This window comes from Symphodus melops (assembly GCF_947650265.1).
Source record: "Symphodus melops genome assembly, chromosome: 14".
In the NCBI taxonomy this organism is placed as follows: Eukaryota; Metazoa; Chordata; class Actinopteri; order Labriformes; family Labridae; genus Symphodus; species Symphodus melops.
The window spans coordinates 6,160,884-6,184,137 of record NC_136704.1 but is presented as its reverse complement, the minus strand read 5'-3'; the positions used below and the strand labels follow the sequence as shown (position 1 = coordinate 6,184,137).

The 23,254-nt window shown below is 41.4% G+C and overlaps 2 protein-coding genes across 2 annotated transcripts in view; both read left to right on the top strand.

The window, feature by feature from the left end:
- Window positions 1–5,673, top strand: part of reck (reversion-inducing-cysteine-rich protein with kazal motifs) — a 220,314-nt gene extending 214,641 nt beyond the window's left edge. Inside the window, exon 22 of the mRNA XM_079361492.1 lies at window positions 5,662–5,673. The gene's annotated coding sequence lies outside the window, so the exon portion shown is untranslated. The remainder of the gene's footprint in view (window positions 1–5,661) is intronic.
- A 5,119-nt stretch (window positions 5,674–10,792) lies between these two features.
- Window positions 10,793–23,254, top strand: part of lancl2 (LanC lantibiotic synthetase component C-like 2 (bacterial)) — a 32,230-nt gene continuing 19,768 nt past the window's right edge. Inside the window, exons 1-5 of the mRNA XM_079361502.1 lie at window positions 10,793–11,156; window positions 12,463–12,672; window positions 20,528–20,645; window positions 20,730–20,937; window positions 22,946–23,093. Coding sequence (XP_079217628.1) covers window positions 12,508–12,672; window positions 20,528–20,645; window positions 20,730–20,937; window positions 22,946–23,093 — 639 coding nt within the window. The 5' untranslated portion in view covers window positions 10,793–11,156; window positions 12,463–12,507. The remainder of the gene's footprint in view (window positions 11,157–12,462; window positions 12,673–20,527; window positions 20,646–20,729; window positions 20,938–22,945; window positions 23,094–23,254) is intronic.

Genomic DNA, 23,254 nt, shown 5'->3' with positions numbered 1-23,254 from the left:
ATTCCCTGAAGAAATCTATGGCCACTCCCCAGACGTGTGTGTGTGTGTGTGTGTGTGTGTGTGTGTGTGTGTGTGTGTGTGTGTGTGTGGTGGAAGAAGCTCCTCTGATATGAATGTAATTATGATTCTGCAGCAGTGTTGTTCGTAATTAGACCAAAGATCAAGTAGTGTTGTCTGGAGAAGCTGTGAATTGTTAAGTCTCAGCGGACATGGTTTCCATAATTGGAATACTTTGTCTCTGCCTCTTTGTCCTCAGAGCTCCTTTCAACACAGATAACTGAGTGAAGCTTTGACTTGGCTCTTGTGATCGTAATCAGCGCAGGAACAGCAACAGCAACAGTCTACTGGAACACTTAACGCTAGCGTGGCTGCCTTCGAGATGACTGCACTTGTAAGGAAATAAAAAGCAGCAGTACATGAATATAAATAAGACTGTGAGCAGAAAAAAGAAAAAGGAAAAAAATAATTGAAATCAAAACATGTTGAGTTAACTAACCACACCAGTGGTGTCAATAACTAATACAAATAACAAAATGTGTGTTTTACGTAATCCACCTGATATCTCTTCCACCTGTGCTGCCAGCTGAGTTAGCCTGATCGGGATGCAGCTGCAAACCAACCAGAGGAGAGCGCCTGCAATGCAACACCTTTAAGAAACTTGGCGAGCCACGAGTCAGGACGCAGCTTTCTTTTTGATCAGCTCGCCACTGTGCTGTTCGTTGTTAGCATCTGTGTTTGTCTAAAAAAAGAAATTGTTGTCCTGTCTGTTGTGTGTTTTGTGAGAAACTCGCTGTGGTCCCTGTTTCCATCTGGGTCTGTTACATGAGAGATTGAGCAGCCTGATATTCTTTGATCTGAGGACATGACTTAAAGAGAAGTGGAGAGGAAGAACAGCAAAGGAAGAGAGCTGAAAGAACAAGAGGAGAAAATAGGATGGGAAGCGAAGAGAAACTTACTGAACAGTTCTGTTGATGGTGTCATTGTATTCTATTACGATATATACTGGATGTTATTTCATTTATAAGGGTCATGAGTCAAGTTTGGGGTCCATTAATTTGGTTAATGGACTTCACACACGTATGGCAGAGGTTGCTCTATAAAGTGTCTATCTGTATTAAATGATCCCAACACATTCACACGCCACTGACACAGAAGCACTTTGTGGTTCAGTGTCTTGCCCAAGGACACTTTGGCCTGTGACTGCAGGAGCTGGGTATCGAAGCCCAGGCCATCCAGTTAAAAGACGACTGAGTGTACCAACTGAGCCACAGTGAAAACAGATTGGTATTCACCTCTGTAGAGTTGGCAAATCAAGCTCTTCTTCCCCTGTGGGTCTGAAGGGTTCTAGCCAATGAAAGTAATTCCTCATTCAATCTGTATTCTTCTATTGATAAGGACGCAGGAGCAGCCGTGATTAAAACAGAGGATCTTGTCTTTAATGAGAAGATGGGAAAAACATCAGGAAATGGAGATGGGATTCAAGTTCAAATATCCAATACAAAGTTGAGACATGAATTTTGTGTGGGAAAAATGTTTCTTTTCTTGAGATTTATAAAAAGATAAAAACATGTTAAACATGTCCTTAATAGATAACCAGAGATGTACCGAACGCTCAATGAAGCATGTCAAAAGAAATGCTGCTCTACAAGTCCCAATGGTCATCTCAATGACCACGGGGCAGAGGTCCTTGATTTACTGCATAGTTGAGGAAGTGACCCACTTTTCTCTCGGATTACTTCCTCTGTGCGTGTGTGTGTGTGTGTGTGTGTGTGTGTGTGTGCGTGTGTTATATCTTGTCATACGGCTAACAGGCTTCAGCACATTCCCGCAAAAAAAAAAGAAATCCTGTATCCTGTCATCTGAGCAGTTGCCACGGTGATAATCTCCCTCGTCTCATCTACAAACTCTGTGTTCAGAGCATCACAGGGGCTTGTAGATGAAGCACAGTTTGCTGGGATGTTGGAGGAGTCGAGTAGGGTCAATATTTGAGTACATGTTTTTTGCAAAAATCTGTGCATTTCAATTGTTTTGATTTGAATTAATTCTATGTAAAAATATGTAAATACATTTTCTAAGCATATTTTATATTGCAGGGAATGTCTGTTTACCCGGCGACATCACTGCATAAGCATAAGAAACAGTTTACAGAAGGTTTTAAATAGAAAATAAGGAGTTAAATTCCTAAATGTAAACAACCACAACATTACCTGAAGCTGTCAGAATTTGGTTTTGTAGATTTTCAATGCTTAGATTTCTTAGTTTTTTCTTCCTTGTTTCTTAATGTTGATGTATCCTAGTTTAGCATTTCCTGTTGTGCTTTGTCATTTCCTATCCTTGTGTTTCTCTGTCTTGTATTGTTTCTGTTACATTCTTGAGTCTTGCATATATTCCCAGTCCTTGAGTCCTGTTTTAGCATTTTATTTTGTAGTTCTTCCTCCCTTTTTCTGTTTTCCCTCCCTTTTTGATTGCTCTGATTGTCTTCACCTGTGTTGTTAGTCTCACCTGTGTTGTTAGTCTCACCTGTGTCTGAACCTTACCTCTTGTTGTCAGTTCATTGTCAAATCTCCATCTTCCTGTGTATTCTGCTATTGTCTTTGAAGCTCCCTGGGTTTTTTTTTCCAATTCTTGGGCTTTTTTGATCTTTAAAGAAGCCTTGTTTTTTGACTTGGTTTCTGCACATTGGTCCTCCCATCACATTCTTAAGACAAACATAGAAAGGGCTTTGTAAGCGATACTGCCCAGGAAACGTCCTGCCTGTAGGCCTTAAAATTGAAACAAAAATATGTTTTGAGTCTCAGGCTGATAATTTCTCATTATGAGATATGGGGGATTCTGGAGCATCGACTGTACACAGAATGTGTTTCTGAAAAAGTGTTTTATTGACCTGGACTGTGAGTGTAGCAGCAGAGGTCAGTCAGTGATGAGCATCTGTGTGGCTCCCTTCAAACAACACACACCAGAGCAGAGCAGAATGTGTGGGCGTATTTGATAAGAATTGCACAAATGGAATTAGACTGCAAACGCATATCCCATCTTTAAAGAGGGAATGACATATATATTGCTTTGAGCTGTGACAGAATGTAATGAAAGTACATAAATAATGCTCTGCAGTCATTGGGAATCTTTACGTTCTTTACTGCAAAACCCAGCGAGGAGAGAAATGTCATGAGGGGTAAAATGCAGAAGCTAAAACATTGCCTTCATGAGAACAGTTAATGTCAGTATCCCCTATGTCACTGAAGCTTTTGTAACCCTCATAACTCCACATTGCCAAAAGGTCTTAAACATTAATATAAAGGCAGGGCAGGATGTGCTCTCATGGAAACAAACCACCTGGGAACCAACTAAATAAAAAAGACAGCATAAAAACATCCTCCTGACAAAACGCAGGCTCGGGTAACTTTGAAAGAGTTCAGGAGGAAAGCAGTACCAAGGCTGGAACGCAGATAAATTCATATCCCCTGGAAAAGGGTGAAAGTGATACATCATGCCAGTGACTGCTGCACAATTGGTGTGTGCATTTTCAGCAAGGGGATCCAAGGGCTAAACACTCGGATTTATGGGACTGTAATATCTCAAAGGGGATGTCATCCTGTGTGGTGGGGGGAACACATTGCAAGATCAGTTCCATAGGTAACTACAGCATAGAGTGTTTTCTCTTTACAGTGTACCCAAACACTGTTTTTTAGTGTGATTTTCTGAACATTATAAATAACAAATGACCCCATCTGCAGCTATATAAGGCTTAGCTTCCAGCAAGTTTCTAAATAAAGGGGCTGTGCTGCCAGAATCTCATGTGGACGATACACTTCCTATTGAAAAGAAGCACATACAACCCCACTTGTAGTGCTTTCACACATGCAAAAAACTTGTGGAAACTTTCTCAAGTTTTCTTGGTGGGATGCATGTTTGAACACAAAACGCCTACATTTTCACCCTTTAACATGAATTGTTTATCTTGATTTAATGAAGAATACAAGTTACTCATAATAGGACACATGGCAGATCTGAGTGGTGGTTGGGTGTGCTGTAGTTGTTTGTCAGCAGGCTGAAGACCCGCCTCAGCTCCAGCTCTTTGCCGCCCGTTAGGTCGATTTAGAGAGAGGTTGAGACAGCAATGTTAATATAGTGACCGACATCGACAGGCTTTAAGCGACCCCTTCAGCAACCATCGGGTGACGGCACAGAGGCTTCCTCCATGTTTATCTACAGTCTATGAAAAAAACTTGATTTGATTTACATGCCACTGTTACTTCATCTGCTGGATGATGACATAGGTAACAGTTTGCTGAATCTATCAAGACAAAGGCATAAATGAACGCAGATTTGCACATCCATAATGAATTTAATATCAAAAAGCTAAATGTAAAAATGCTTGTCGTTGCTTTTATCAGTAGTCAGCTCGACTACTGCATTCTTCACACGTCCTTCTGAGAATTGGATCAGACAGCTGCAGCTTATTAAAGCGCTCCAGCAGCTTTCTTGCAGCTTTCCTCCCAAAGAGTAAGAATAAGGAACTCATTATTCCAGTTCTCTGTTCTTTACACATACATTTCTGTGTGCTAGTTGTAAGAATAAGAATACTATCGTTGGCTTATTAGAGGCTAAATGGAGCTCTGCATCTATAATCTGCTATATTAAGAAGCGTCCAAAACCTTTCAGACTTTCTGGAATCCTGAGTCAAAACTAAACATAGACATGGAGCAGCAGCAAATATCTGGAACAAACTCCCCAGAAAACTGAAGGGCCTGTTCCTACCTTGACTTTTCCTGTTTGATTCTTAAATGTCTTAAATATACTATAGATTTGAATGTTATTAGCTTCATATCCTGTCTTGATACATGTCCATCTCTTATGTGAAGCACTTAAAACTGAACTCCCCTGCAGTAATGTTCAAAATGCTACCTTTGGAGAGTGTGTTGTTGTCGAGCCTTCTTAACACATCCCTCTCTCTTCCAATGTGCATGCACATGACTGCTTCATTGTGTTTGGAGGGGGAAGCGCTCTCACAGTCCTCACAACATCAGGAAATGAGATTTTCTCTTTCTTTTGAGGAGCTTAATCAAACGCTTTTGCTCGTTCCTGCTAAGATTCATTCCAGCTCAAGCACACATTTTAAGCGCGCACACACAAACAAAACACACACACACACACACACACACACACACACACACACACACACACAAAGTAAGACATATGTTTAGTTGTGTGTGTGTGTAAATGTTGGCTCGGTGTGTATGTGTGCGTGCGTGTGTTTGTCATGCTTGGCAACACAATCTGACGAATTAGCCCTCAATAAGGCGAGCTAATTAGCAATTTGAAGCCCTGCCATAATTTTACATCAGCTCCAATTTTTCAAATTAGCAGCACATCTGTGTGATCTGCAATGCAATGTTCTGCTGAATTGGAAATAAAACAACAACAACAACAAACAAAGCAAAATGAACACCAGCACACTAATACTGCAGCAATGGCTCACAGATATTAGATCCAGCTGAGACATAAGTTAAACCTTTTAAAATGACCAAGGTAAGCTATCACTTCACTGCACACACTGCAAGGGAAATAAGCAGAGTCTGCACTTCTGGATACTGCCCTGGAAGAGCTGCGTATTGTTATGGAAATGAGAAGCAAATTTGTGTCACTGGCAGAGGAGTACAGATAGAAATGGATCTTGATTTCCCTCTGGGGCGAGAGATGAAAAGACCAAATGATATTGTAATCACTTATAATGTTGTCATTTGTCACAAAGTTCTATCTAAACGGAGCAAAAAGTGTTTTAAAATCCTAAAAACATTTCTCCAAAACTAGTGAGAGGGCAGATTTGTGTTGCACTTGTTTTTTATGTCTTGCATATTTAATCTGCCTCAATTTTTTAAATGCATATGTCATGTTGTGATGTTCGATGGCGTTCAGACTTTTGACTGCTGAATTAAAGTGGACAAAACCAAGGGGTGACTCCACTGACAAAATAAAGTCAATCTCAGAATCCGTGGAGCGCAGTCGAACAACACCATGGCCTCCAAGGAACATGGTCTCTCTGGGCCATTGGTTACTCATGCCATTTTTACATGTGCAAATTTCCAGAGAATGTCAGGAGGAATTCCAACCGTCCATCCTCCTGATCTTCCCGATTGTCAGAGGGAGGGGATCTCCGCAAGCAAAAAGTGACGTTAAAGTAAAGAGGCAGACAAAATGAAACGACTGCTACATGATGCTATAATGACAAAATATGCCTTTAATGCTGTAGAATAGTTTGGTTTCATTATGCAAACCTGCCACCTTCTCTCAAGCTCTTTGCCACTGAACTCCATCCTGCGAGGATGTCAGAAAGACGTTGGCGCTTGGCCATTTAGAGAAATAGGTTTACTGAGAATATTCACATAAACCTTCAAGTTGAAAAACCAAAAATCCAGGTAGACAAGTTTTGATGTCAATTGTAAAGTCGGGGGGCAGCTGTGGATTAGCGCTAGTTGGTCATCTCTTAATTACAGAAGTTTTATGGTTCAGTCACAGCTCCAGCAGTCCACATACTGAAGTACTTAGGCAAGACACTGAACCCCAAATTGCTCCGAGTAGCATAGACAGAGTGTGAGTGTTTATGAATGATATTAGTTAGGTTGGCACTTTGAATCGCAGCATCTGCTATCAGTATGAATGTGTGTGAAATAGTTAATATGACATGTAGAGTAAAAATGCTTTGAGTGCTTTCAGGTAAGACACTAATTGATATATCGCTGGACTTTAATAAGGAATTTATATAATGGCATTAGGCTCATAATATCTTTAGATGCTTTCTCATAAAGTGTCCTAAATTAGTTAAAAAACGTAATTAGTTTCATATAATCCAAGTTTTTTTCTCATTAAGAATTCAAACTCATTATCACACTGGAGTCAGAAAAACAAGATCATAGGAGCGCGGCCCAACTCCAGAAAGACTTTGGATTCCGATTTTGGAAAACTGTCTGTGACTTCGAAAGGGTTTGAAAAGTCACAAAGCCATCATGTCAATCTTAAGCAACAGAAAACTTTGTGCCAAAAGTTAGGATCAAGAATTCATACCTCACACCTCTTCATGAAGACTTGGCACAGGATACATCTTATCTTTTCTCACTCTTTACTCCTCATTAAGCCTCCTCTACAGTACATGCTCTTCACCCTCACAAGGTGCATTCAAGGGACTGAAAGATCCTGACGAGTGGAGACGGAAGAACGGGTCACTGGGGAAAAGACGAGGCAAGGAAGCATTAGTTTGCTTAATGAAAAGCACCTTATATGTTCATCTGATGTGCACCCACACATTGGACTTCACTTTGTCTCTCAGGGGAGGAAAAGTCAGAGTACATGTTCGCCACTTAGTGAACAGAAAGGTTCAAGCCTTACTTTCCTCAAGAGAAGCCTGTTAATAGAAGCATGTATTGAGGGAGTTGTCTGTGCAGTTTGTCACCTCAGATTACAAATTTCTCTTGGTTTGGGTTCATCAATAGTCTGTAAGGTTTCTCCACATGGTTACAGAGTGTAGGACTTACCTAATGTATTCCAGTGGCTTTCTAAGAGGGGGAAGTTTTATGTTTGGTTTTAATGACATACTTCCCTCAGAAATTGAAAGTAGATTAAATGTGTTGTGATTTTAAAACACAGCTAAAAATTGGTTAGAAATCTCAGTCACCTGTTTCTTGTTTTTCTTGACAGTTTTTCCTGCATCACACAGAATGTTCTCCTTGCGTTGTCACCCGAGAACCAATTTTCTTCTATGTTTTCTTTTCATTATCAGCTCTCATATCAGAATAGTGACAGATAATAGGCCCTGATCTGGATGAAAGACAGAGACGTTTCACCAGTTTCATTCTGCTGCCTGTGCGCAAAATGATCAAGAAGAGACAGCTTCACAATGTTTTAATCTTTGATATGTTTTGTGGCAAATGATCTGTGAGACTTGAAAGCCAGAACTGATTTGTTTTAATACAAGCACTTGGTGAATGACATGTTTATTTAAAGAAAAAGTGAATTGATTGTTTCTGCTAACCCCTCAGGATCAACCTGCACTGTGCTGACCCTGGATGACTAACCTACACAAGTCACCACTTCATCAGCCTTCTGGGAAAAGCAGGGCCCTGGAGCCGCCATCTGCTGTCCCTTCCATGCACATTTTTTTTATAACTTACCCTGCCAGTCTACTGAAACTTTTGGAAATGTTTAAGATTTATAAAAACAAAACAATTACCATTGAAAGGGACCACATCCAGGGCTGCTATGAGGTGCGATACGAGGTTGTTGCAACTGATGAGACTTACACAGAAACTCTCCATTTTCACAGCATTTACATGTTGTTTGCAGCCAGCCTCAAAGGGATTAAAACACCATTACTCCCCTTAATGATTTCATCCCAAATCTCCTTCTCAGTCAAGGATCGAGGGCGGGGATGCAGGACTCAGTGATCAAGCAGTAACTGTTTAAAGTAAGATACAAGGAATGCTGTATAAATTAAGCAAGTGAACCATGTTAATTGCTCAACCAGCACATGTTTCAGAGATGTGACATGCTCTTTATAGTGCTCTTCCCCTTAGGCTAAATGCTATAGGTTAGCCTACATTTCTTCGTTTTCTCGTGAGTGCTGTGTGCACCGGAATGTATACAGCTGTGAATGTGGAACTGACTCAGGTAATACTAAGACTTTCCTCACATCATTTTTTTAAAGTCATTATTTATGAGGCAGTGCCAGAGATTTTTGTTCTTATTCAAAGAATTTCTCTCAAAACCTTGGACATAAATTACCAAAGGGGCAATCTGAAAGCGAAAAGTTTGGCTTTGAAATTTGGATGGGTTTTGTAGCGCACCAAAAATGTTTCTGAATTTTTTCAGGATGTGCTGTACTGAAGCGTGAACGCATCCAATGTTTATCTCGACCCAGTTTGACACAAAACATATCCTCCCAGCCTCAAAGGTGAAATGTACTTACATTCAGAATGTATGTAATATTCAAAAAGTCTCCTTCTGTGAACAGGAAAGAAATGTAAATTTAATGAGAATATGTGTAAAAAAAATAAATTAAAAAAAAGGCGATACAAACCCAATACCTGTGTTCACAAGAATTCTGAGAATCATTTTAGAGAGCTCCTACTTAGCTTAAAAAGTTCAGGAGTTGAGGAACTCTGAGCGAGGAAGGGACAGAAACATCTATCTTAGTGAGGAGGTGTGGGTGACCCCATTGCGAGGTATGAATAAGCTTTGTGAACAACGTTGATCTTTACAAGTGTTTAGCCTTAACTTTAATGGGAATTTTTAGAAGATGTAATTATTATAAGAATTTTCTTAGAATTAAGTCACTAGGAGGCGCTCTTAGTAGTTAGGAAGCACTTTCAAGCAGCACGATGGCACTTTCTTATATTGCTACCAGTCCAGTGAAACATTTACCAAACATCTCTCTTGGTTTTATTCCATCAGGTTATATTGTACTGTCCTTAATCTGTTTATTTGTTTTGGTTTTTTTGTCCACTGATTTAAATCAAATTTCGCTTCAAGAAACAATAATGGTCTGAACTGAACAAAGTTGAGCATGCCTTCTGTATATTTCCATGTATTTTGACGTAAACTACAAGCTAATTTAACAAAGGAGGCAAGGATGAAAAATCATGAACTCAATTCTTTGTGTGCAACATTTAAAGGCTCTGTATTGACACTGAAAGAATAATTCTGCTGACAAATCATTAAAATCTCAATGTGATAAACTTCTCTAACACTTACCTTAAATTCATGATATAGAGATTTACCAGATTAAAATAATAAAATAACCGATAGGAGGTGCATCCATTTTACCATAATGTACGCGAGTCTCACATATTCCATGTTTTCATTTAGAGCTTGCTCATTTCTGCTGATGATGGGTGGCATGACAGATCAAGACCAGATAAGAGACTGAAGGCTTCATAATCACAAAAGCAGATCCCTGCAGGTCACGCTGCAGCTGCTTTAAAGGTTCTGTTGTCTATTGGACTGGATTACTGAAACTGTGCTCCACAGATAGACTACTGTAAGGGGCAGATGGGAAATATCTGAATGAAATGCCATTAGTGCTCTGATCTCACATAAGTTGAATAAGGAAAGCAAGTGCTCGTGGAAATTATAATGAAGATAAAAACAGATAGACGGATAGATAGATAGAGAGATGTACTTTATTGATCCCAAGCTGGGAAATTGTGGCGTTACAGCAGCAGGACATCAAACACACAATGTTAGTAACAAAGCTGTTTTGTATGTGTTTAATTATTTTGGTGGTCAAGTGTTATTACAATCTTATGGGCTGGTGATGTATTTGTGCAAAGGGCAAATCCTAAAAAGGAAACCCTTTGAAGTTATGTGAGAAAGTGACAGAAAAAGAAGAGGAGGATTGATGAAAGAGGCAACAAGGGTGTGTGTGTGTGTGTGTGTGTGTGTGTGTGTGTGTGTGCGTGTTTGAGTGTGTGTGCATGTGTGAGTGCATGTGTGTATTTGGAAAGGGTGGGGGTGGTAGCTTTTTTTTTTTTTTTTTGCTATTGCTTAATCCCGGCCAGGATCACACACCAACACCATCTGTCACCATTTGGTCAAAAAGAACCGGACTGGCTATATGAATAACAGTCTACTGGTGATGCAGACGGGTTCTGGTGGGTTTGTAGGTTAGCTGGGTGCGTTAGGACACCTCCTGCAGCCTCTTGTCTGCACAGAGCGTACAGGTCTCTCTTTCAAGCTGGTGGGGGGGGGGGGGGGGGGGGGGGGGGAAGGAGGGGCAGGGCAGGGCATGGGAGGGGATAGGAGCTTAGGGGAGGGAGAGTGGGGGGTTCTGATTTGCCGAGCAGCATCAGCAGCACTCTGATGGTTCGGTGAGCTCCCAGAAAAGAAGCGGGGAGGGCACAGAGGAGGGAGAAACGGAAAGAAACACAGTGATGCGGTGACACATGGCTGACTGTACCGCCTGGATGCTCTGACTGCGGCTTCCACTTTCCATTCATCGGGGAAACAGTAAAGACTGGACACTGAGGGAGATGCTGAGAGACGCTGCTGGGAGGCTTGAGGCTGCTGCAACCAACAACCAGAGTGAAGCACAGACAAACAAGCTGTGAAGACACCGGGGACAATACGGACGTGTGTTTGGATATCCTGCTGATCACATTGTCGTGGTAAGCCCGATTCAGGCTCCACCTGTCATTAACTGCAGTGTTGTAGCTCGGACTGCTAGAATGATCACAGTGCAGCAACAATTGTTTCCACTGAGGCATTTCTATCTGCACTGCACTGTGCACACTTTCCCATCACATTTCATTCTTCTGTTACACGAAACAAACAAAAAGGTGCTAAAAGTGTTGGACTTTCAGACACATTTATAAATGATTGCATGAATACTCGTTTCATATTTAACACTGTCGAGGCCTATATAGAAAGCTTAGCCTACTCAAGGTGACATTCATTAGCTTAAGTTTATTTGATTTAGATGCCAAACTTAATTCCTCTGTAATGTTATTAGGCTAATCTTCTTTTTTTTTTTAAATAGGCTATTAAGACATTAGTTTAAAAGTTAATTCGAATAAAACTTAAAGTTGTTGGTATCCTACAAATATGTGAAGTACAAACGTCATTTACTTGTTGAATACAGTTTTACAGGCTACATCAACATATTAAATGAAAAATGCGCATCGTAGTGCACAATGGTAAACCCGGTTTTTCAAATAAAGTTTATATAGGCCTAGAGCAGGGGTGTCCAAAGTGCGGCCCGGGGGCCATTTGTGGCCCTTGAGTGGATTTTTTGTGGCCCTTGACTTCAAATCGAAGAATCAGAAGATTTTGGCCCCAGGCCTCATCAGATGGCATATTTCGTTCTTTTATTTCTTTTTCATGTTAGCGAGGGAGACCTATAAAAGCCTGACTATTCTTTCCAAAAAATTAGAACACAACAGTTTCCCACTGCAATTAATTATTGTGTATTTACATTATTTTTTGAAGAGGTCAAAATACAAAAAGTTCCTTCCAATATTTAAAAAACAAAAAAAAACAAAAACCCTGTGGCCCGTGAGCGATTCTAACGCGTCAATTTTGGCCCGCAAGAAAAAAAGTTTGGACACCACTGGCCTAGAGGTTATAGAATTTTATTTGCGATATTCTTTATAATGAAAGGTAATGTTATTTTGTCTTTGCTGTTCGGTGGAAATTTCTCATTAAACAGGAGTATTTTTAATTGTTCACCTTTAGCCCGTCTTTAAAATGAATTAAAACAAGTTGTCCTGAAAGTCTTTTATTTATTTTAATATTTTGTTGCTGTGGAAGAAATGCTCGCACTCTGACGGACTTTAAACACTTCACAATATTGCATCGTCATATCCCGTTCTCCTCCATTACTTTAAATAAATAGGTTAACTTTGGTTTGGTTTAAATATTCATTCCGTATTTTCTAATACGCGATTTCTTTTTCCCACTGATATGGCCGTGTAGACTTGTGTGCCTGAGGATTTTTGTCCCTGCCGAGCCGCCGTAGCCATGGGAGACAACATGTCCAAGCGACTGAAGCTGATCTCGGCTACAGAGGCAGAGATGGAGGAGCGCTCTTTTCCAAACCCTTACCCCGACATGGACCTAGGTGTCCTCACCTCGAACTCAGGAGCAGAAGAAGAGGACCAGGAGCCTTTCGACGCTGCAGGAAAGGTGGGATATTCTGCTTTCTTTGTATTTTATGAGCATATCTCGACGTGCAAATCGAAACCAGGCTTAGCTTGATCGCACTTATGTCGTAGTTATTTATTACCATGTGCATTTATTTGGGTGACATTTTTAATGAAGCTCACCTATAAGGATGTCAGTTCTACATGCAAACACTTGTTTGACTATTTTTCATGTTTACTAATTAATAAAAAGTCCTTCGTTAAAGAGTATTACCAGTTTAAGATGTTGAGGGTGTTAATGTATCTTTGCACCAAACAGTCTCATTGGCATTAATTGGTATCGTTTATAACACTAAAGGTGATGTTGCATGTAATGTGTTATGGTTGTGAATGATCCCTGTAACCTGCAGAAGGTAAACTGTCGCTCTCCAAAAGTAAATAGAAAGTCAACGGAATGACGTAAAACGCGTCATGATGAACTCCTCGAGTAATGTCGTGTCTGTAGCGTGAGTTAAAAATATGCAACTTTGTCGACATATACGCTTGATGCATTTACGCGACAGCCAATCATCACTGACAGAAGACTATGACAAGGCTGCCATCAGGAAAAGAGGTCAAAGTAATAATTGCAGTCTGCCAAACATCTGGAGCTGCACAACTGGAGTGGTTAACCCGCAGTAGCAGTGATCCGGGAGTGTCTGAAAAAAAATGACTCAGGTCAACAGTTAAAAGGCAGCAGTAACAGTATCTGATTATGGAGGAGACAAATACAAACATTGGTGTCTAGGTGTCAAGCCCCTCCCACTCGGCATGTCACTTCAGGCGAAATTTTGCTTCAATAAATGTGATCAACATGATTTATATTCATGTGATCCTGCGACGCAAATACTTGTTTGGTGTTGGTCTGATAAAACAGCACCAGAGGAACAGGGTTGAAAGTTTATTTGGGCTCGCTGAAAAAACAAACACACACAAAAGTATCATTTCAGAGCCCTAGGAGGAATTCTGCCGCAGAAACTGTTTTTTTTTTTTCAATGCAGATAGTGGGGTTTTTGAGCAGGTAAACATTTTTGTTGGACAACACCACAGAACAAGAAAAGCACACCCATTTGTCCACAGGTGGCGCCGAAGCACACGCTAACCAATCGTTTCTCACAAGAGCTTTATGAAGATTTTTTTTGTTTGGTGCGCTTTGGGGCCCATCTAAGGTTTTGATGTGCACTTGTGTGAAACAGTGCTGTTCTGGCTCTCCATCAGACAAAGTGCACTTGTTGACAAGCAAGGGGGCGGTGCTGTGAGAAACCAGAGAAAACCTGTCGACTGACAAGGAACAGTCATAATACCAGTGTGAATCTGCTCCAGCCTGCTGTAGAGACAACTTCTGGTGTAAAATGGATTAATTGATTTAATTGTATGCAAGCCTGAGTCATATCTTTGGTCAGATTACGTTCTAAAGATGAGACAACACAGACACCGAGCCTGTTGTTACATGACAATCAGTTTTAAATGATATCTGCAGGGGTGCACACCACACTTTGCTTCTTGCTCGGTCACTCTCTCTTGTTGTCTTCTTAGCGTCATCCTTCGTCCTCCTCATCCTCTTGGCCTCAACGATTGTATCAAACAGTAGCTAGATGAGCTAACTGGCTCGTACTGTAAAGCCATATTCTGTAATCACAGCCATTGCCAAACTTCCATCGTGCTGTAGTGTGAACATGATGAGATAGATGTGACATACAGTATCGTTGCTGTTAGGACGGGGGTTAGAACTGCTGAATGGATCTTTACGCTCATTTGAGTTTGTTTAGTGCTGTTCTAGTTTGAAGGGTATTGTTTGTGAAGTCTTACTTTAGCGGGACACAATTGAAGAAATGCATCATTGCTACCTTATCAATTTATAAATTTGTCATTTCATAAATCATTAGCAACCTGATTAGCAAAAGATTGTCATCCATCCATTTTGTTTTCTTTACTTCTTTTTTAAATGGGAAAAGCAGTGTATTCTAGCACTTCTTTATCTAACCTTTGGATGTAGTAGGAAAAATTATACTTCCCACTTGTTTTTTTTGTGGGTTTTTTTTTATCTGTGGTGAGCTGAAAAAAATTGGTTATATTTCCAGCCACCAAACAAACATGACGCCGCCTCCGAGTCGTCTTCACTGCTGGGAGGAGGGACGTGATGAGTAGAAGACGTTCTTCTTTTCTTAATGATGATTATTACTTTTTTTTTCTCATCAATTTTATGCTTTTATAAAAACTGTCTTAAGCTGGTGCTGACAGTTCTTAAAAGGGGCAGTACATCTCAACACGTTCTCTCTGTATGTGAAGAAATTCAAGCTCTAACAGCCCGTCGCTGAGCGTTCATCGCCCTGGTTTTTGTGGTGTGTCCGGCTCCATCTTTGCCCGTCGGCCTTTTTGCTGCCTATTTGACATGTTGAATCGGTGACAGTAATCTCTCTGATTGGCTGCTTGGAGGTTTAATTTTTCTCCAGCTCTCGACCCAGGTTCGGTAAAGCCCCTTGAGCCTGCTGCTGTACCATCCATGCTTCCACCCATTAGTGCGGTTTCTCCTTGTGGTTCCTGTCCCTGTCATGTTCCCTGTCTCTATTTTCCACTAAAGGACAAAGGGCTGACAACTCAAGTGCCATTTTCAGCTTTTTATCAATTTTTAATTATTCTCAATAAGTAGGCTACCTATATAGGGTTTCAAATTTCCGGAATTTTAAAGTTGAAAACTTTCAATGGGAAGTAATAAAGTTAACTGGAATATACCGGGAATTTAGAAAATTGAAGGTTGGTCCTTAACAGAGAGCTTAAATATAGTTGGGTAAAAGGCATTTTAGCATAACATTGATTAAAACAGCTGAATTTCATGCAAGTACACTTGAATAATCTATTTGTTTATCACATGCACAGAGCACAATGCTTACTGCAGGGCGACTGAGGCCACGCCCACGACATGCACTGTGCACTCCTCCATAATAAAACTTGCCCCGATGATTTCTAGAACCCTGGACCACACTTTGAGCCCAGAGACAAGACCATTGAAGCCACACATTTTGCCTGTGGACTACATAAGGGGAAGTCAATTATGATAATATTATGTGGTAATATGATGTAAATCACAACAACAACATATTTACATTTATGCATTCATACAGTTAGATTTAATTACCATACATTTCCAGTTCATTTCCATGGAAACCTTCTGATGTGAGATATTTCTACAAATTCCCGAGCTTAACTTCCCATGGAAAGTTTCGTGAAATGTTCCACCCCTTTGTAACTTTATACCTATAATACGAGTGGTGCACGACGGCAGTGTGAAAAGGGGCTTCTCGTATCATAACAGCCGCCTCACGCATGTGCAGAACGTACTGTTGACTGTCTGCTGTAGTCCTTGCGCTGTGTTCTCGTGCAACGTTTTAGTCGAATCCCTGACCTTCTAAATGTAAGACAACCGTCTCTACCACTGAGCCACAGCCGCCCCATATTCTTATAATTTGATCGATTGGATGAGATGAAGTTTTTTGTGCCTGCCTAACATCTTAGTGCTTGATGGTATATGAAAACAACACTAAAAAAAAGGCCTAAAAGCTTTGCTTGTGAGTAATGATTTTCCAGCGTGTATGACATTGTCGGGCCGACAATAGTGTGGGCTTTTCTTTGTGTCTTCTTCCAATTCTTAGCTCAGGGCCAAAACAACACAATAGGCTTTGTTGGCGGTGAGGCACGATTGCTCTCAGTGAGATAACGGAAACAGGAAGGCTTGTGTGAGAAGGGAGTCCAAGAGCTTCTCTGATTCAAAAATGCCGCAAAGCTCTACATGATCGCGTGAAACAGGATTTTAAAACTATAGAAAGTTATCACTGAGTCTGTAGTGTCCATATTGTTTCAAGAACGTAACTTTCTTAGACCTAAGGAATGAGTGAATGTGTTTGTGTCTTAATTGAGCACACATTGTGCTGAACAAGAGGCAGCTCTTTCCTTTCGCCCGATGACTTCTGATTTAATTCTGAGATTACTCATTACACCTTCCCATTCAAATAAACGATGGCGTTGCATTTTCAAACTGTTATTTACTACATTGTGTAAAATCTGCCCCAATTAGGTAAAAAACTGGCCTTGTAGTTTCTGATCTATGTGAAGTTCTGTGTTGTGCACAGCGGCAGGCAGTACTCTCATTCTGCTGAATATATACCATTGTGAAGCGCAACAGAAATTGCTTCTTGTGAAACAATCCAGTCTGTCACTTTGCCTCTGCTTTGTTCTCGTTCCTTCACTGTTGATTCGTCCATCTATGGATGACTGCATCGATGACTCAGAGCACACAGATCAGTCTGGAGTGCTAATAATCCTCTCTGTGTGGGGACAGAGGGCAGCCTCTGTTCAGGCTCGTTTGCTTTTCGGCCTTCACATTTTGTCTGTTCTGTTCGGAACTAGATAGGAAAACAACTTTTTCTTGAGTTGGCAGCATGTATACACAGAAACATTTTCAAAATAGTTCAACAGAAAGTTGAATATAATCATAGTGTCATTGGTCAATTATCAAAATATACATACTGTACTAAATGCCAACCCCTCATTGTTTTGGTGAGAGACCCCTTCCTACCCATCCCATATTAACCCCACTCTGGCGTTGTTTCCAGAGACTAAAGATTCTCAAATAACCGACCCGTACCGTCCTACTTTTTGGGACCCTTCTGTTGGGGTGCCAAGAATATCAAAATGACCCTAAAAGGTGGAGCTAAAGACTGCAGTCCGTTGATTGGTCAAAAGAATCGTCACTTCCCGTATGACAATGGGTAAACAAAACCCTGCCATGTTTAAACACACAGTCGATTGTTTACGTCTGTTTATTTCTCCTCGCGGCACACAGCCTTCTCTGAGGCAAAGCTTGAGTTTTGTAATAAAGAGTCACATGTCACTAACAGAGCAGACGAACTGCTGGATGTCTTCATTATTGGTTTTGTTTGTGTCACGTTTTTCTCCATTGTTGAATTTCTTAGTTAGCGGTTAGCTGTTAGCTGCTATCATGTGACGCTATTATGTAGCTGACGCAGCTATTGGCATCCGGCTTACACAACACCTACCAAATAGGGCACGAGTGGCTGTGGAAACACAAACCGAGCCGTACCGGACTGCTGTTTGGAAACAGGGCTTATCCCATCCCCAATTAATGCTGCGTTCCCTTTACCTTGGAACTGGGAAATCAGAGCTGGGAATGACATCACAGTTGCAAGTCAGAAAAGCAACATGGATGCCTCCAGGAGCTCCTTTGTTTTATTAGCTAACACCAGATGATAACAATGCACTATGTGATAGTAAAATGACAGCATGTCCACAGAGAGAACGTGCACGATACTCTCAGTGTGACTGATTTAATCACACAAAAAGAGGAGCAAGTAGCTAATAAACACTGTAGTTACAGCTTTAACGTACTGTTGATGCACATAACAGACATGTTGGATTCTACCTCAGGCTGCTCCAAGTTCCTCCAACTTTCTGACGAGTAAATATGACTTCAGGGGGTGCTCCAGTTCACACTTCAGACTGGGAACTCGGAATTTCCCACTTCCCAGTTCACCCGGAACGCTGCATATCCTTCCCTTCTGCTGGCAAGAATTTCTCCAGCTGAGAGAGTCTTGAAGGTTTTTCCTTCCTTCTTTCCGAGTTCTAGCGTTGGGAATCTTTGGGTGTCTCACGATTCCGTGTTGATTGTTGTGGTCATGATTTCATTCAGAATCTGGTTTCAATTCAAATTGATTCTGGATTCGTGATTCAGTCCATTTATGAATGAGTATGTACTTCCGGACCTACTCTATTCATCAGTGAGACTGGCTGAATTTCTTGCTGCTCCTTTTAGCATAAAGAGCTAGCCTTAGCAATTAGCAGGGAGTGAATGATGAGCCAAAAATAGATTTTTAAGTTATGAATCGATTTTAAAATCTCAGAAGATAAGAATCTCAATTTCTTTTCTCCCCCACTTCTACTTCAGTAATAATTCAATGTTTGTCTACTTCAAAGTGTGTACTAACTAAAAAGAACTTAACAGTGTGTTGGAGGATTTTCCTTTTGCCCGACGCAAGAGTTGTCAGGCAAAGCTTCTTTTCCATCAGCTTTGATTAATCCAACGTGACAATAATTGTTGGGAACAGAGTGAAAGGGCGACTAAATGCAGACTGGTTTCATTTGGGAAAAATGTTTCACAAGCAGCAGCACAGATTAGACAGAGCTGTGAAATCCGTTCTCTAAGTGTTCCTGTTAATTTATCAGGCCGGTGGCTGAGAGTAAATGGGCCTGAAGTTCAACAAATCGCTCCGGCGTTTCATCACTCCCATCGCTGCGTGTGGAGAAGTGGCTGGTGAGAGACACTCGGTGAAATCCCTTCAGCTGCTTTGAACTGGAGGCTCTCCCAGCCCTCCTCTCCTCTCCGTCCTCTCCGTCGGCTGAATGTGAATGGAGCCTGCGGAGAACTGATTAACTCCATATGCACGATCGAACCCGGCTTTGAAGCGCAGTCTGACCTGTTCCATCATGAAAGGGTAAATCGAGCCCTGAGCCGCGTGGCTTACCACCTCATTAACATACTACGTTTTCCTGAAATGAACCATAACGCTGACGAGTCTGGGTCACAACCTACTGGCGGATATTTGAGAAAAGATTAGTGCTTGCCACTGTCTCTATGTGACACAGAGGACACACTTTTAAGGCTCTTATGACTTGTGGATTTACTAAAGCCAATGTAGACATGCAGCTCGAGGGTTCTCAAAGTGTGCTGAAATATCATGTCAGCACGTAGTCACGGTGACCAACAAAGGAAACCATGTGCTGAAAACTTGGGGGATTCAAAGCTTAAAGAAGTCCACTGAATTTAAAAGGCAGATATGATATAAAGTTGAACGGTGGCAGTGTTGTTGTGAGTGCGAGCTCACGTTCCAGCCACCAGTTTGCTGTTGGATTAAAGAAACATTTCAATTCCCACTGCTGAATCAGTATGAAGATTTGAAACGCCCTCACAGAACAGTCAGAAATGAGCCCAGTTTATTTCAGCTGAGGGATAGGCAACTTTAAATGTGCTTTTTTACATGGGTTATAATAGTGATATAACTGTAAGGGCCCGACTGATGTGAGATTTTTGGGGCCAATATCGATATCACGGAGTGAAAAAAATCTGATTCTGATTTCAGGGCTTGAAGTACTCCAGCACCTTGTCTGTCATCCAAATTATCTCGACCCCTCTTCAATAAATAAACAAACCAAACAAAAGCAACCCAGAAAAATAAAAGATCATACCTTCACAACATGACTGCTTAGTGTAAAAAAAGGAAACTTGATAGATTCTGCAGGGCTGGAAAAGTACCAACGTTTATAAAAGCATTCAAATGAAAGCACTCTTCTTTGTGTGAACATTCGTCTGACGAACACTTGAAACCTTTGAAAAAAGAAGGAGGATCATAATCATGAAGTTTTTTTTACAAAAGACCCAAATTGGTCCATACAAACTCAGTAAACAGGAAAGTAATGGTTAGGTGCATTCAATGTTCAGGGGGAGACCCCCAGACCCCCCAAAGTCTGTTGGTCACCACTATTTATCAGCGAATAATTTACCCCCTCTAATAAGGCCTGCAACATATCAGATGATATTATATTAAATATATCTCTGATAATCTCTCAAGAAAATGTAAGAGGTCATTTTGTAATTTGAATGTTTTATCATTAAGTGCACGTTCCTTTAGTTTTAGAAGTTTTTTTTATTTTTTCTGTACCACTGTAGGCGTATCTGCTGGGCTACATTTGTCCCTGTATTTTTAAAGCTTAAGTCGACGCATCGAAGCGAACGTTTGTAAATGACCGGTGATGGTTGAGGTTCAGAGTTCTCTGTTTCTCCTCCTCAGGGGAGTGCAGCCTTCCAGAAGAAGGTCCAGAGTAAAATCCAAGATCTCCTCCTGCAAATGGAGGAGGGTCTGAAGACAGCGGACCCCCATGACTTCTCCACATACACAGGCTGGACAGGTCTGTCCCCAGCACCTCAAACAGAACACAGCTGAGAACATGTGAACAGGTTTCACTCACTGCTTTGTTTAATCACCACCACAGGCATTGCCCTGCTGTACCTCCAGCTGCACCGAGTGTCTCATGAGGCCTCCCACCTGCAGAGGGCACTGGACTACGTGAAGAGGGCCATGAGGATCCTGAATGGACGTAAAGTGACCTTCCTGTGTGGGGATGCGGGGCCGCTTGCAGTGGGTGCAGTGGTCCACCACAAACTTAACAACTCCGCTGACAGCAAAGACTGTCTTTCCAGGTGAGAGAGCCGATCTGCGGAGGCTGCTTTAGTATGGATGGAACCATTCAGCGAAGATGCTCTTTGTCTTTTATGGGATGCAAAAAAAGGAAATAGCCGTTTATAAAATGATACTCCTAAATGTTTTCAAATGTGATGGAAAGCAGTGGAAGTTTAAAATACGTCTGCGTTTCAGTCGTTTTGACTGCCTTTGAGTACTCGTGTGTATATACACAGTCTGATACAGCAGGTGGCGCTATACACATAGTTGGTTTGCAAATCTGCTAAAAAAGCAGAAGTAACCATGGCAACAACTATCCGAGTCCGTCCTGCTCGTTGTGGATGTTTTGGTTATTTCTGAGATGCCAACAACAAACCTCCATCTTTATCTTTCATGCAGCTAAGCTCATATTTTTCTCGTCTGAGGGCTTGATGCACGTCCATACAACAATACTTCCATGTTTCTAATCATATAAAGCTTCATGCAAATGGGTAAAATATCCCTTTAATTTCAGACCCTGGTTGGGACTATGAAGTGATAAACATGTCGAGATCATATCAGAGTCGATATTTTGGCACAAAACTAAAGTGGGCGGAGTATTGGACAAAAGGGGGGGAGGGGGGGGATCTTTCTTCGTATCAATGTTGAACTGTGAGTCAAGAGTTGCGTATTGCTCCTTTAATCCACACAGCCCTTGCGTACTTACAGTGTCTTTCATGTAGAAGGCTGGCTTTATTGGATATTTTTATTGCCAAACACAAAATGTATATCTGTCATAACACATCACTGTCATAACACATCTCTACCCTCTCTGTGACTCTTAAAAACATCAGAAAAAACCCCTAAATAAATAAATATAGATATATATATATATATATATATGTGTGTGTGTGTGTGTATACCCCTCCCCTCCATCTATGTTACTCAAACATGAAGCATTAGCACATTGGTAGGGGTCTCTGTAGGAGTAAGTGATGAACTCCGGTTTGTGTGGTTGGAACATGTTGAAGGAACATGCCATCCGATATAACAGTGTGACTCACTGGTGTGTTTAAAATAGCTGTTGGACAGCGAGGCTCCTTGACAAAGAAGATGCACTCACCAGTGATACACAGACGACTTGCTGGGAAGGGTGCTTCCATTTTTAGAGCAAAGTAATTGTTCATAATAATAAGTATATTTAGTCTTTGTGTAGAAGAGTAAGTTGTTTTAAACTTTTGAACTTTGGTGGATATGGGATTTCTGGGGGCAATATCGATATTGGGGAGTGTTACATCAACCACAGCTAATAGCTGCCTCTTCAGGGCCAGTGAGCCTGTAACCTACTGCCTGTCCTACTGCAGTCAACGTGAAGGTGTACCTGATTGTTACCTGAATGTGCACGAGACAGACTGCCCGTCCTCGCTTTTCCTCCTGAATATATACCAGCTCAGTTGGTGTGTTAAGAAACCCCGTGGCGTCGACGTAAAAACAAGCGTTACTCCGGTCTCCGTCTCACTCTCCAGCGTCTCGGCTTGCATTCCACTCTATAAAGACCGCCGGAGCCCCTCGGCAGGTGCTGCTAATGAAGGTCACAGAGAGAGGAGAGAGAGCCACCGCGACCCCCGTCAGGTGTGACATCACTGCTGACCCTACCAAACACACCGAGTGCTAAAGACCTGGGAGTGAATCCCCTCGAGCATTATGAAGCAGGGAGAGAAAAAAATCTGATTCCGATATATCGGCCGATCTCTTTCTTTGATCTATTTTTCACTTGTAGAGCTTGTTCGATATATAGATATAGCGTTTGACACCCTGGAGGGCGATGTTTGTTGTAGTCACAAAACACACTCTGCTGTTGGAAGAACGGCTCGTGTACAGTTCAATTATCCCCATTTAAAATGCTGTTTGACTGGTGAATCGGTCGGGCTCTTGTTTGAACTGTATCTGTGTATCTTTCATGGTAAACTCACGTTATCTCTGTGTGTGTGTGTGTGTGTGTGTGTGTGTGTGTGTGCGTGTGCGTGTGCGTGCGTGCTCATTTTTCAGGCTCCTCCAGCTGCAGCGGTCGGTGCTGTGCTCGGACTTAGAGATGCCGGACGAGCTGCTGTACGGCCGGGCCGGCTACCTTTACGCTCTGCTCTACGTCAACAAAGAGATAGGAGCTGACACTGTGGACGAGGAAACGATTACAAAGGTGACACACCCACATACGTGCACATTAGTCAGTGCAAGACTCAGGGTTATTGTATGAATTATATATATATATGTATACACACACACACACACACACACAACATAATTAAGATAAACATTCATAACTGACTGTAGAGTGAAATCTTGACTTGCCTGTTCACA